The sequence below is a fragment of the Salvia miltiorrhiza genome, unplaced genomic scaffold (assembly GCF_028751815.1).
Source record: "Salvia miltiorrhiza cultivar Shanhuang (shh) unplaced genomic scaffold, IMPLAD_Smil_shh original_scaffold_196, whole genome shotgun sequence".
In the NCBI taxonomy this organism is placed as follows: Eukaryota; Viridiplantae; Streptophyta; class Magnoliopsida; order Lamiales; family Lamiaceae; genus Salvia; species Salvia miltiorrhiza.
In genome coordinates this window covers 10,859-24,593 of record NW_026651500.1, presented here as the reverse complement: position 1 = coordinate 24,593, position 13,735 = coordinate 10,859, and the positions used below count along the sequence as shown (strand labels likewise).

The window sequence follows — 13,735 nt, the reverse complement described above, 5'->3', positions numbered from 1 at the left end:
GGTTTGAGGATGTAGTAATTAGAGTCTGTTTCTCCAAGAAATAGCTGTACCACCACAGAGGAAAACATAACCAGTCTGAGATTTAGCATTATGGGGATCAGATAAATAACCAGCATCCGCATAGCCTACCAATGTCATGTCTTGGTTTCTTAGATAGAACAAACCAAGATCTTTTGTACCTTGAAGATAACGAAGAATGTGTTTAACACCATTCCAATGTCTTCGTGTAGGAGAAGCACTGAATCTTGCTAGCAAGTTAACCGCAAATGCTATGTCAGGCCTTGTGCAATTTGCGAGATAAAGTAGTGCTCCAATTGCACTCAAATAAGGAACTTCTGGTCCTAAAATATCCTCATCATCTTCTTTAGGTCTAAATGGGTCCTTATCTACTTCTAGTGATCGGACAACCATAGGTGTGCTAAGTGGATGTGATTTATCCATATAGAATTTCTCTAAAATCTTACTCACATAAGTTGACTGGTGTACAAGAATTCCTTCAGGGAGATGTTCGATCTGCAGGCCGAGACAAAACTTGGTTTTACCTAAGTCTTTCATTTCAAACTCCATCTTTAAGCATGAACGAGCTTCTTCAACCTCTTTGCGTGTTCCAATTATATTTATATCATCAACATAAACAGAAATGATACAAAAACCATTTTGTGATCTTTTAATGAACACACAAGGGCATATATCATTATTCACATATTCCTTCTTCAAGAGGAATTCACTAAGTCGGTTATACCACATCTTTCCCGACTGTTTTAAATCGTACAACGATTTTTCTAATTTCACACAATACATGTCACGAGTTTCATTTTCCTTCAAATGAGGAATTTTGAATCCTTCAGGGATTTTCATATAGATATCAGCGTCTAGTGACCCATATAAATATGCAGTCACGACGTCCATTAACTGCATTTCTAAATTCATTGATGATGCCAGAGATATCAAATAGCGGAATGTTATGCCATCTAAAACAGGAGAATATGTTTGATCAAAATCAATTCCAGGTCTCTGCGAAAACCCTTGAGCTACTAATCTCGCTTTATATCTTGCCACCTCATTGTTCTCATCTCTCTTTCGTACAAATACCCATCTATATCCCAATGGTTCAACATTGTCGGGTATAAGTATTATAGTACCAAGAACTTTTCTTTTCTTTAGCGAGTTATACTCTGCCTCAATTGCTTCCTTCCATTTCAACCAATCAGAGCGCTTCCGGCACTGTGCTACTGTTTTTGGTTCTGGATCCAGATTATCATTTGAAATAGTACATGCAATTGTAGAGACAAATACATCGTCTATTACAATAACATTTCTGTTATAAGTTTCTCCCGTATTTATAAAGTTCATAGCAACTTCAATGTTGACATCAACCAGATTTTTATCAATTCCCATTATATTATGATCTGGTTGTTCCGCAATCCCAGTATTAGTTAGTGCACTTTTAGAAGTACTGGGAATATCATCTACAGGATGATCCTCTTCAAGAAGTTGTTGGAGTGATATCATATTCTTATTTGATTTTGTTTTGCGGGGATTTTTATCTTTAGCACCAATAGGTCTCCCACGCTTCTGGCGTTCGGGATTATCAGCTGATTTATTTTGTCCATATGGAACTTCAATCCTTTGTGGTGCATTCATAGCAGGAATATGTGATTTTGTCACTCCTTTATGATCAGTAAATGCATCTGGCAAATTACTTGCTAAATATTGCAAGTTAATTATCCTTTGAACTTCCAGTTCAGATTCATTAGTACGTGGATCTAAATAGTGAAGATTCTTTTCATTCCATGAAATTTCTCGACATTGTGTTGAAGTTGGGCTTTTGTCTCCCCCTAATGTCGGGAAATGATCTTCATCAAAAATACAGTCAGCGTACCGGGCAGTAAATTGATCCCCAGTCATGGGTTCAAGAAATTTAACTATAGATGGAGATTCATAACCCACGTATATACCTAGCTTACGTTGAGGGCCCATTGTGGTACGTTTTGGTGGCGCTATTGGAGTATAAACTCCACAACCAAATATTCGCAGATGGGAAATATTTGGTTCTTTACCATGTACTAATTGTATTGGGGAATATTCATGATATGCAGTTGGTCGGATTTGGAGCAAATTTGCAGCATGCAAAATCGCATGACCCCAACAAGTAATAGGTAAGTTTGATTTTTGTAGCAATGGTCTAGCTACTAGTTTTAAACGTTTGATTAAGGATTCAGCTAGACCATTTTGTGTGTGGACATATGGAACAGGATGCTCCACTTTAATACCCAATGACATACAATATTCATCAAAAGATTTTGATGTGAATTCACCGGCATTGTCCATTCGAATGGACTTTATTGGGTAATCAGGAAATTGAGCTCTTAATTCGATTATTTTGGCAATAAGCTTTGCAAATGCTTTATTGCGAGTAGATAATAAGCATACATAAGTCCATCGAGTAGAAGCATCAATCAGGACCATAAAATATTTAAATGGTCCGGACGCCGGGTGAATTGGTCCACATATATCTCCTTGAATTCGTTCAAGAAAAGAAGGAGATTCTAATTTAACTTTGGTACGAGAAGGTCGTACTATAAGCTTACCTTTTGCACATGCTTCACAAACAAATTCATTTGAATATGATAGATCTTTTGTTTGTATATTGTGCCCAATAGCATTATTAATAATCCGACGTATCATATTTTGCCCAGGATGACCCAATCGTTCATGCCATAATATAAAAGATTTTGGGTCTTTAAATTTTATGCTTAACGCAACATGATTGTTAGATTTAATATGAGTATAATACAACCCAGAGGAGAAAGAAGGGAACTTCTCAAGAATTTGTTTCCTACATCCAATATTCTGAGTGATGAGGAGAAATTCATTATTGTTATCGGTTTCAGTTTCAATGTGAAAACCGTTTAATCGGATGTCTTTAAAACTAAGAAGGGTACGTTTTGATTGTGGATACAAAAGTGCATCATTGATAATTAATTCTGTACCCATAGGGAGTATTAGAGAAGCTCTTCCAGAGCCGACAATAAGGATATTGTCATTTGCAATTGTAGTGACGCTCCCCCTTTTTTCAGTAAGAGTTTGAAAATATTTTCTATCAGTAAGTATAGTATGTGTTGTGGCACTATCCACTAGACACAATGTACTTTCATTCTCCATGGGTTGCAAGTTTGAGTTTGACATTCTAAAAGCAAAGAAGTAGAATATAAATCAAGAAAATAACAAATAAAGATAGCAAATAGGTCACAATAATAATAGAATTTGAAGTATTGCAAACACACAAAAACAAACTAAATTACTAATAGTTTGCAAATAAAAACATGAACCATAAATAAAATCCTAAAATGTCTGAATAGTTCAACAAATCAAATTACTTTTGATCTCCATAATCTTCAAGATCAAGTTGCATTAAATCATCATCATCGGCATTAAACTCCAAATTTGCTTCAGGCAAACTGGCATGATGTATTTCACTTCGAATTTTCTTGCCTTTCTTGTTCTTTTGCAACATTTGATATGCTTCAACGAGGTGCTTGGCGGTGCGACATGTACGACTCCAATGACCATCGCACCCACACCTGTGACAAGTTTGTTATGTTTTTGGAGTTTGCTGAGATGTACTTGCTTCTTGTGGATGCAATGTCTTATGAAATCCTTTTCCATGACTTTGGAATCTAGCAACATGATTGTATCCACGACCTCGACCTCCTCTATGGGACCAACCTCGTCCACCACGTTGGGACCAATTTGCTTTTCCTCGGCCTCTCCCTCGACCACCTCTATAAGTGGTAGCATGTGCTTCAGGCACTGCTTGTGAACCAACTGGTCTTGCATTGTGGTTTCTCATCAAAAGCTGATTATGCTTCTCTGCTACAAGTAAAGCAGAAATGAGTTCAGAATGCCTAGTATAATTCTTGGCCCTGTACTGCTGCTGGAGTACAAGGTTACTGGCATGAAAAGTAGATAGAGTCTTCTCTATCAAATCAATCTCTGTAACTTCTTGCTTACAGAGTTTCAGCTGTGACACAATACGATGTAAGGTAGAATTGTACTCAATCACGAACTTGAAATCCTGAAAGCGTAAATTCAGCCAATCATATTGTGCCTGAGGGAGAATAATGGCCTTTTGTTGATCAAAGCGATCCTTCAGGGATTGCCATAGGACAACAGGATCCTTTTCAGTAAGGTACTCATTTTTTTAAGTCCTTATTCAGATGATGACGCAAGAAAATCAAAGCTTTCGCCTTCTGGGCGGAGCTACATGAAGAATCTGGAAACTATAGCGTCGCTCAGATCACATGAGGCGAGGTATATTTCAACATCCAAATCCAAGTCAAATAGTTACCACCATCAAGAGCAAGCTCGGTGAATTCTCTTTTGTTGATATCAGACATATTCAAACTATAACAAATAATGAAAAGAAATAATTTCAATTATCAAAAGAAAAATAGATAATTATACATAATTATTTTTCAATCAATTCATTTAATAAATAACAAACAATAAATATTATAGTTGGGAGACGATCCTTAAGACGTAATAATATCTATCCCGTAGGGAGAAGATCCTTAAGAAATTAATACGCCTATCCCAACACATTAAATATATCATTATTTTTATTTAAAAAAAATATATATAGGCAGAGTATATCGAAATGAACTCAAATAATACAAATAAGTTCAATTAAACACTGAATTGAGAAGATTTGAAACTGTTTTTCCCTTTTTTTTTTTTTAGCAATAAAAATCGCTAAATTTTGCATAGAACACAATGGGAGATTGGAGAAATATAATTATCAACAGAAAATAAAATTGTATTTGCAACATATATAAAATAAAATATTTTCATTGCTTCCGTTGCCATGAACTGAACGAAAATATATAAAATAAACCATGAATTACTTTGGCCTCACGAATTCGATCCCTCTTCTCAAAACCATGGATCTTATGATCAATTCACGTATAATACGAATTCTTATTCATATTCCTACCCAAACCCCTATGTACAACCAATTCATCCATTCGTATAATTGGTAAGAATAGACCAATTCACCCATATTCGAATCAATTCACGAATTCTTATTCATATTCATATTCAGCAGTAGCATTCATCCATATTCTTACCAGTATCCCTATGTACAACCATCATAGAGTTGGGTGTTTAAATCCAAAAGTGGAAGAAAGAAAAAAAATACCTTGCAAGAAAAATACGATTTTTTCTTATGGACTATCTCCGTGTTCGCTCAATTGGCTAGAGACTCGTGCTGATAACGTGTTGTAATATCCCCTTGAGCAAGCAATTCCAAAGTAAAAGAGTAGAAGATGCAGAGAGAAGAGAAGAAGAAGAATAGACAGAAAACCAGATTCTGTATATCATTAACTGTATTCCAACCGTTCCATATATATATATATATATATATATATATATATATATATGAATAAGTAATGTACAATAAATAATAAATAATATTATTTACAATACATCTAACTTTTATAATAATTCACAATGACATCAAAATAATTCCAATTTTCAAATAGATATTTGAGAAATAAATAAATAGGATAAATATAATAAAATGATATTAAATACTTAATTCGTCCCATTACAAATGTCTCATTGCTTTTGAGCACGAAGATTAAGGAATGTATAATTAGTAGGTAAAGTGAGTTGGTGGAAAGAAAAAAATATATTGGGATTTTAAAAGTAGGTATAGAGAGAGGGTAGGCCCATTAGTTAATTAATGAGTCTTTTAATTATTTGCAAAAAAAAGAAATGAGACATTTGTAATTGAAAATCCCATTATGGAAAGTGAGACATTTGTAATGGGACGGAGGGAGTAATATATTTAATTTGTATTATAGTCTATATTTTAAACTCTTATTGTATAGTTATAACTCTTATCGAATGATAGTATTGCTTATGTTAATATTATAACATAATTACGATATAATCACCATCTTGTGTGAGTTACATAGTTATTACTCCCTCCGTCCCACGAAGCTTGAACAACTTCTTTTCGGCATGGGTTTTAAGAAGTTGGTATTTTGTGTGTTAAGTGTGGTAGATGAAAAAGTGAAAAGGTGAATAAATGATAAATTTTTTGCTATATAAGTAAACTGCTCAAGCTTCGTGGGACAACCCGAAAAGGAAAGTTGCACAAGCTTTGTGGGACGGAGGGAGTATTGTATAGTATATTAATTATAATTATTGTTCTAGAATAAATTACATTTAACTTATGACATCAACCTATCTCTTATACTTCCTCCTATTCTATATGTATGTCGTCCTAAGCATGGACACATATATTAAGGGGAAAAAAAATCTCCAATTTAACCTTAATTCTTGATAGTTTAATTACCTTGAATTTTATAATTATTATCTTTTTTTTTTGGACAATATATGATGGTAAGAGAAAATAGAAGAAAAATACTTCCTCTTCTTCACCATACTTCTACCGGAAAAATACATTTGCAAAACTTTGACTTGGAGCAAAAAACTCAAAATATAGTGGGAATTAACAACTCATGAACCCAAACACTAAAATTTGATTTCTTTTCACCAAAAAATATGAAATTTGCCTTCATGTACATGTTGTACAAATATGTCAAATATGGAATAATGACTTCGAAGTTCATGATCAATTTGAACCAACCTTCTCGTATCATCAATCCTCAAAGACAAAATGAAAGGGGAGAAATTCCAATTTCCATGACGCATTCTTTGTCGGGAAACTTCATAATCGAATTAAACAGAGACAATGATGAGATCAAATATCCTGTTATAGAACTCAACTTACATGAACTCGGAAAAGATGACGATGGAGCGTATTCCGATTCATCGGAGGAGGAGATAGTTTCCGATCAAAACGGGAGTAACTATGCAACGACAATTACAAATGACGAAATAGCGGGAATCGTAGATGATCAACAAACAGTCCAACGTATGGTTGTTTTTTGGATGAACAAGGTATGGTTTTCTTACTACCTTATGTTCTATCTACAACGAGTTGGTTTAAGGATTTTCTTGTTCGAAGGTTTTGTAGTTTCGTTTATTTGGTCTATTTTATTTCTCCATTTTTAATTTATTTTTGGATTTGGTTCATTAGCCATTTTAATTTATTCGCTTTTTTCTCCATAAAAAACATCACCATGAGATTCTTATAATCTAACTTTAGAGTAATATTTTGTTAACACAAAATTGATTTTCACATTTTCATTTATGTTATGATCGCTAATTGAGTGATAAGAAATTTATTTGACTGTTGATATAAAATTGCACATAGTTTTTGTTTTTCTTTTCCCCAACTACGTGCCCTGTTGATAAAAAATAAATACTCCATTTAGAATTCTGTATATTTGCTGGTGAAGCTTACATGTCCTTCCCAATTAACGTGAGGAATATGGGTGCTGCCTATTTACTGTCCAAATTGTTTATCTGTAGAAAAACATAAAAAAAAAAAGTTCAGCTAATATCTCTTTGTTGATGTGAAGTTTATTTATTTTGTTGTTGATAGAAAATGTTCAAGAAAATAAAAGAAGGGTTCTAAATGACGTGGAACGATGAGCAATATACTGTGTTTTATTGGAAAAGGGTGTCGATAGTAAATTGAAGAACATGACAAAGAGGTGTAATAGATATTTAATATCAAGGATGTGAGAACGGTATAGAGAATATGGAAAATTCATAAGAGAACTCCACCAAACACATATGTTGATGTTTCGTCAAAGAGGGTGAAAAATTGTGGTCGTAAAAGAATTGAAGTTGATATAAGTCGGGTATAAGAAATAGATTTGCATCAACGAACAACACTAATATCTCTTTCGGAAGCATTAGGGTTAGCTACTCAAAGTTGTACTGCCTTTTCAAGCAAGGTCGTCACTCAAGTGCCATCAAACCATATTTAAAAGAGGAAAAATAAAATATTCCGGCTAAAGTTATGTTTGTCGATGCTTAATGAAAGCATAATATTGCACGATCCTAAGTTCAAAAAGATGCATGACTATGTGCATATCGATGAGAAATGATTTTACATGATCAAAAAAGACCAAACCTATTACTTACTAGATAATGAAGTGGATCCCGACTGATCATGTCAAAGTAAAAATTTCATTTTAAAAGTCATGTTCTTAGTGACCACAGGCCGTCCCAGGTCTGATGACGAAGGAAGGGTGATATTTGATAGTAAAATTGGATGTTGGCCATTTTCCATTGAACAACTAACGCTGAGAAGTAGCAGAAATAGACATGCTGACACTACGAAGATGAAGATGATTACATCTGCTAAGAGGGAGACTGTTAACACATTTTTAATTGAAAAAGTTATTCCATCAATTTATGAGAAATGGCCATGATCGGAGTGCGGAGAAACTATTTTCATCCAACAAGATAATGCTAGGACACATGTACCTTCTAATGACCCTGATCTTCTAGTCGTGACTTCACACAATGGGTTTGATATTCGATTAACTTGTCAACCACCTAATTCCCCTAATTTCAATATACTTGACCTTAGATTTTTTAGGGCCATAGGATCTTTGCAACAGAAAAGACGTGCAAGAACTATCCCGAAGCTTGTTTGTGCAGTAGAGAAAGCATTCTATGGCTATTCCCCTTATCAAACTAAATTATGTTTGGTTAACATTGCAACTATGTATGAATGAAGCTATGAAGTTGGAAGGCGGAAATCGATATAAAATTCCACACATAGACAAAGAACAACTTTAAAGGCTAGATTGTCTTCCTACAGAAATTTCATATGAGACTACACTAGTGCAAGCGACCAAAGACTTGGTAGCAACACGACGTGGTAAATTAATTTTGTGAGTGTGTATTTATTTTTTGAACATAATATATGTGTACTTATATGTATTTTTGCTCACGTTTGTTGGAACTAATATCTCTTATTATATTTTTTTTAATTCATGGAAGCAGGACAAGCAATGAATAACTAAAGTTTCAGATTGCATTATTACAAGGATCCACTAAAAATTGACGACTGTAAATAAGTGAACCATGCTCAATAAAGAATGACAATATTTTCTCATTTGGCTGCTGGCGAGAATCTTTATTTTAGTATGAAAGCTTTTGTTTGGGTTTTCTTGTATGATACTTAAAGAGTTATAGTTATTGTGTATCTTTGATTAAGAACAAACTTATGTTATTCTTATGCTTATGACAAAATATACTGAAGAACACAAATCACAACAATAACATAAACCAAACACCCTTATACTTGTAGATATTTCAAAATAAGGAAGGAGAATTGGTGGCTCTATGGAGAGTCATTAGTTGATGAGGAAATTAATTAGGAAATAGAAAAGAAATATAGTTATTGTTATCTGCATGTTGAAACATGTACATAGTGTTGTTTCATGTTATGTTCTAATATTGCTAATATCCATCTTTTTGTTTGAACTATTATAGTATTTGTGGAGAAATTGAACAAGTGTTTCAGAGATCAGGTATACAAGCTTGAATTAAAGTTGTACTTTAATTATTTTGAATTAAAATGTTGAAACTATAAACAACAATTTGGTAACTCAAAATCCAACACCAATAAATGTATAAATAAAGTAACAATTTAGTAATTCAGTAAACATAAGAAAATATCATTAGTTACAACTGTAAATCATAACATAATAAGCAAGCATTGCTTAATCTATTTTTTCTCAAAGAATTTTGGTAGGAGAATTTTAAGCATACCGAATCCCCGTTCTTGAAAAACTTTGTTATCCGCAATGGGCTTATCTTCTACCTCAATTTCACCAATGGAAAGGTGTTGAAGACCGAAGAACGCCGTCTTCAACCTTCAAATTAGACACTTTCAGTGACTCTATCGCACCACTCAGTTGTATAGTGAGTTTTTCAACTTTTTCCAACAACACTTTAACCTTTTTCATAGCCTTTTTGAATGATCGTTTTGCCTCATCGAGATCATTATTGACTAGCAATTGCATACTGTAGTGGATAAAATCCGACTGACCAGCCCAGCCCTGCCCGGCAGCGCTCGACTGCCCAGCTCAAATCTGCCTTGGCAACTCTGACTCTGCCCAGAGCGATCTCTCGGCTCTGGTAGCCACATGACCTCTCCGCTCGGGCAGCGACATGATTTCTCTGCTCTGGCAGAGGCGCGATCCCTCTGCTCTGGCAGCGGCATGATTTCTCTGCTCTGGCAGAGGCGCGATCCCTCTGCTCTGGCAGCGGCATGATCTCTCTGCTCTGGCAGAGGCGCGATCCCTCTGCTCTGGCAGCGGCATGATTTCTCTGCTCTGGCAAAGGCGCGATCCCTCTGCTCTGGCAGTAGCGCCATAGTAAACATTTCAACGCGAAAGTATACAAACTGGATTATAAGCTTACGAAAACCTAGGCAAACATGGGTGACTAGGTCAAACGAAGGTCGCGGAAGATCGTTTCCTAAAAAATCGGAACCGCTAGGGTTTCAAAGAACATTCCAAAAAGCCCTAACCCTAGTCGCCTCCCTGCAGGGCCATAACCTATATATACTACTTCACTAACAGAATCGAGGCACGCCGTCATTGACATTCATTCTTATACTTACGATCTCTCAATCTGGTGCTGGCCCGCTCTCCCCGCTCTCCCGTTCCGCCTCCACCCTCTCGACTTTCAAGGGTTCCGATTGTTGGACTAGCCCCGCTGGCCCGGACGTTCGTCGCCCCTTGTTCAACATCGCTCCTCAGCTTTAAATCAACTTCCGGGACACCCCGATCTCCCGAAAATTTCATTTACTATCGTCTTTTCCTTTATCATCTATTCATTTCAGTTACGCTATTTACGTTGAATACTTATATCCGTTCACTGACTTGAGCGTCGGAGGCCCTTCCATCGACACCCCCACCGGTGCTCTTCGGAGGGCTCTAACGTTATTTGTGGTCTCAGGTTGCTAGTGTCAGTCGATCCAGACGTGACCGACGTCGCTTCCGTAATTGTCGGATTCACCCCCTACAATTTGGCGCCCACCGTGGGGCCCTAGCAATCAAGCGAATCAACGCACTTTCCACAGATCTCTACGAGCATCAATCATGTCTGACGGTCGTGACGGATACGAAACTCCCGATGCTCCCCACGTGACTGCTCAGGCTGACCTAGCAGCCCAGATCGCCGCCCTAACTGAACAGATGAATCAGGAGCGAGAGAGATGCAAAAAGTTGGAAAGGGAGAACGCCAACTTGTATGACCGTCTCGAAGCGATGGAGCCTATCGAGATCATCGAACCTCCCGGCTTTCGAGCCCAAGTGTCTTCCATGCAGCCTCTGGGAGATACACCGATCACTCGCAAGGACGGATCCAACCACCTCGTGACGGATCCGTCATCTTCGGTAAGAAACCGTAATGTAGTTGGTAACCAGACTGACCCTGGTCGTGTGACTTTGAATGCAGGTATTAACATGACAACATTCGCGCTGGAGCAAGTGCGGGAACTTGGGCAACCCAACCCAGACGCCAGAACGTCAGGAACACTCCGACAAGATGGAACAACCATCACCGGAGGACAACATGCTCGAACCATCTTCACCACGCCGGGCGTAACAATGAGCAATGCCGCCAGTTGGAAGCCCACAACCTACCATACCAGGGCTAAATCAGACGGCCACGCCGCCAACCCAGGTTAACCAACAGCCTGACAGACACGGTCCAAGGGAGTTCACCCAAGACCAGCTGTTCACCAATGAATTCACTCAACCAGCCACAACCGGCCCATACGCAATCAGAGATGAAGACTTGGCGAGAAAGCTGGCGGAAATGGAGGCCTTGATCCAGCGAATTCCCGGTGTCCCGGCACCCATCCACAAAAGTTCAGAGAACTGCTATGCCGACTCGCCATTTGTGGATGAAATTGCTTTGGTGGAAATGCCCATCAAGTTTAGCTTTCCGAGCATGCAAATGTTCGACGGCACGACGGATCCGACCGACCACATCGCTCAGTACAAACAAAGGATGTTCACTGCCGCAATTCCTCGTGAATTGAGGCAGGCCTGTGTGTGTAAGGGGTTCGGTTCTAGTCTGACAGGACCGACCCTCCAGTGGTACACTAACCTTCCAAATTATTCTATTTCAAGTTTTGCTCAACTAACAGATATATTTGTGCAGCAATATGCTAGTAGCAGGAAACTTTAAAAGATATCGGAGGATCTTTACGCCGTGGTGCAACAGCGTGGCGAGTCTCTTCGAGACTATATCAGCCGATTCAACAAAGAGAAGGTGTCCAACACCAATTGCAACACCCAAACAGCGGTCACCGCCTTCCGAAAGGGTCTTCTACCCGACTCAGACCTCTACAAAGACCTCACCAAATACCCTTGTAGAACAATGGAGGACGTCCTTGCCAAGTCATGGGCACAAATCAAATGGGAGGAAGATCAATACAGCCACCACCGATCTTCACCGAACAGAAACACTAGAAGAGACTCCAGGGTGGATAGGAGGACAAATGATAGGCGGTCTGAGCCTTACCCATCTCCACGACAAGAATACAGAAGGAGACAGTATGACCAACCTTACGAGATGCGACCACGTGAAAGGGCCAAGATACCAGAGTACAACTTATCTATCTCGCCAGCCGAGGCGGTCTTAGCTCTCAAGAATCTAGGCAATAAAGTCAAATGGCCAGAAAGGATGAGGGCCCCAGCCGACCAGAGGGACAGGTCCAAGTGGTGTGAGTTCCATGCAGACCATGGGCATCGGACAGAGGATTGCATCGCCCTCAGATTGGAAGTGGCCCACCTACTAAATCAAGGCCACCTCACCGATTACCTAACCGAAAAGGGTAAGCTTACCCCACAACAAGGAAGGGATAGACAAGAGAAACACAGAGACGACAGCCCACCAGACCCGCCACACCATGAGAGAACTGTGAACGTGATATCCGGAGGCTCCGAAGTCAGCGGAATCACCCACTCAGCCGCCAAGAGACACGCCAGACAGGCTAGATCAAGCAAAACAGGGGCTCCGCCTTCCGGCAAAGCTGGACCAATGAATCCAACCCTAACAATCAGCTTTGCAACATCCGAATCAGACAAGCTTCTACACCCCCATCATGATGCTTTAGTTATTTCCATTTATATTGCTAACTGTTTAACAAAGCGTGTGCTAATAGACAACGGTAGCTCTGCCAATATTTTGTTTTGCAGTGCATACAGGGAGATGGGTTTGGGCGAGTCGAAACTAATCAAGAAAGCGGCCGTACTCGTTGGCTTCAGTGGCGAGAGTACGACTACTGTAGGAGAGATCGATCTTCCCGTCTACGCAGAGGGAGTCAACCTTTCCACTAGGTTTCTCGTGGTAGACGCCCCGTCAGCATACAACGTCATCCTAGGCCGTCCATGGATCCACGGAATGGAAGCAGTACCATCCACCTATCATCAAGTCATACGATTCCCAACCAAGTGGGGAGTTAAGGAGATTAAGGGAGAGCAGAAGGACTCCAGGGCGTGCTACCAAACCACTATGAAAGCGAAAAGCCCGTCCTTATAGCAATTACAGCAAGAAGCTCCGTCCCATTCAAAGGCAAATAAAGAGTGTACGTCGAATCAGTTAATTACACCAAGAGGGACGCCCGAATCATTCAACCACATCCGTCAAATGAAGCACATGGGAGAACAGGAACACCCAAATCATACGCTGCAGTGCACTCAAGACATGAGTCAACACACGGAGCTCCAGAGAAATCAAAGTCTGCAGAGCAGAGAAGTCGAAATCTGCAGAGCAGAGA

The 13,735-nt window shown here is 38.6% G+C and overlaps 2 protein-coding genes across 2 annotated transcripts; one reads left to right on the top strand and one right to left on the bottom strand.

The window, feature by feature from the left end:
- Positions 1-3,376: 3,376 nt before the first annotated feature.
- Positions 3,377-11,047, bottom strand: LOC131003348 (uncharacterized). The gene is made up of 3 exons (XM_057929869.1): positions 11,018-11,047; positions 3,750-4,078; positions 3,377-3,584 (listed from the first exon to the last, which is right to left on the bottom strand). The coding sequence occupies exons 1-3, from the start codon at positions 11,045-11,047 to the stop codon at positions 3,377-3,379; spliced, it is 567 nt and encodes a 188-aa protein (XP_057785852.1).
- Positions 11,048-12,333: 1,286 nt separating this feature from the next.
- LOC131003347 (uncharacterized) lies at positions 12,334-13,497 on the top strand. The gene has a single exon (XM_057929868.1). It carries the CDS (start codon positions 12,334-12,336, stop codon positions 13,495-13,497), a length of 1,164 nt encoding a protein of 387 aa, XP_057785851.1.
- Positions 13,498-13,735: the final 238 nt, after the last annotated feature.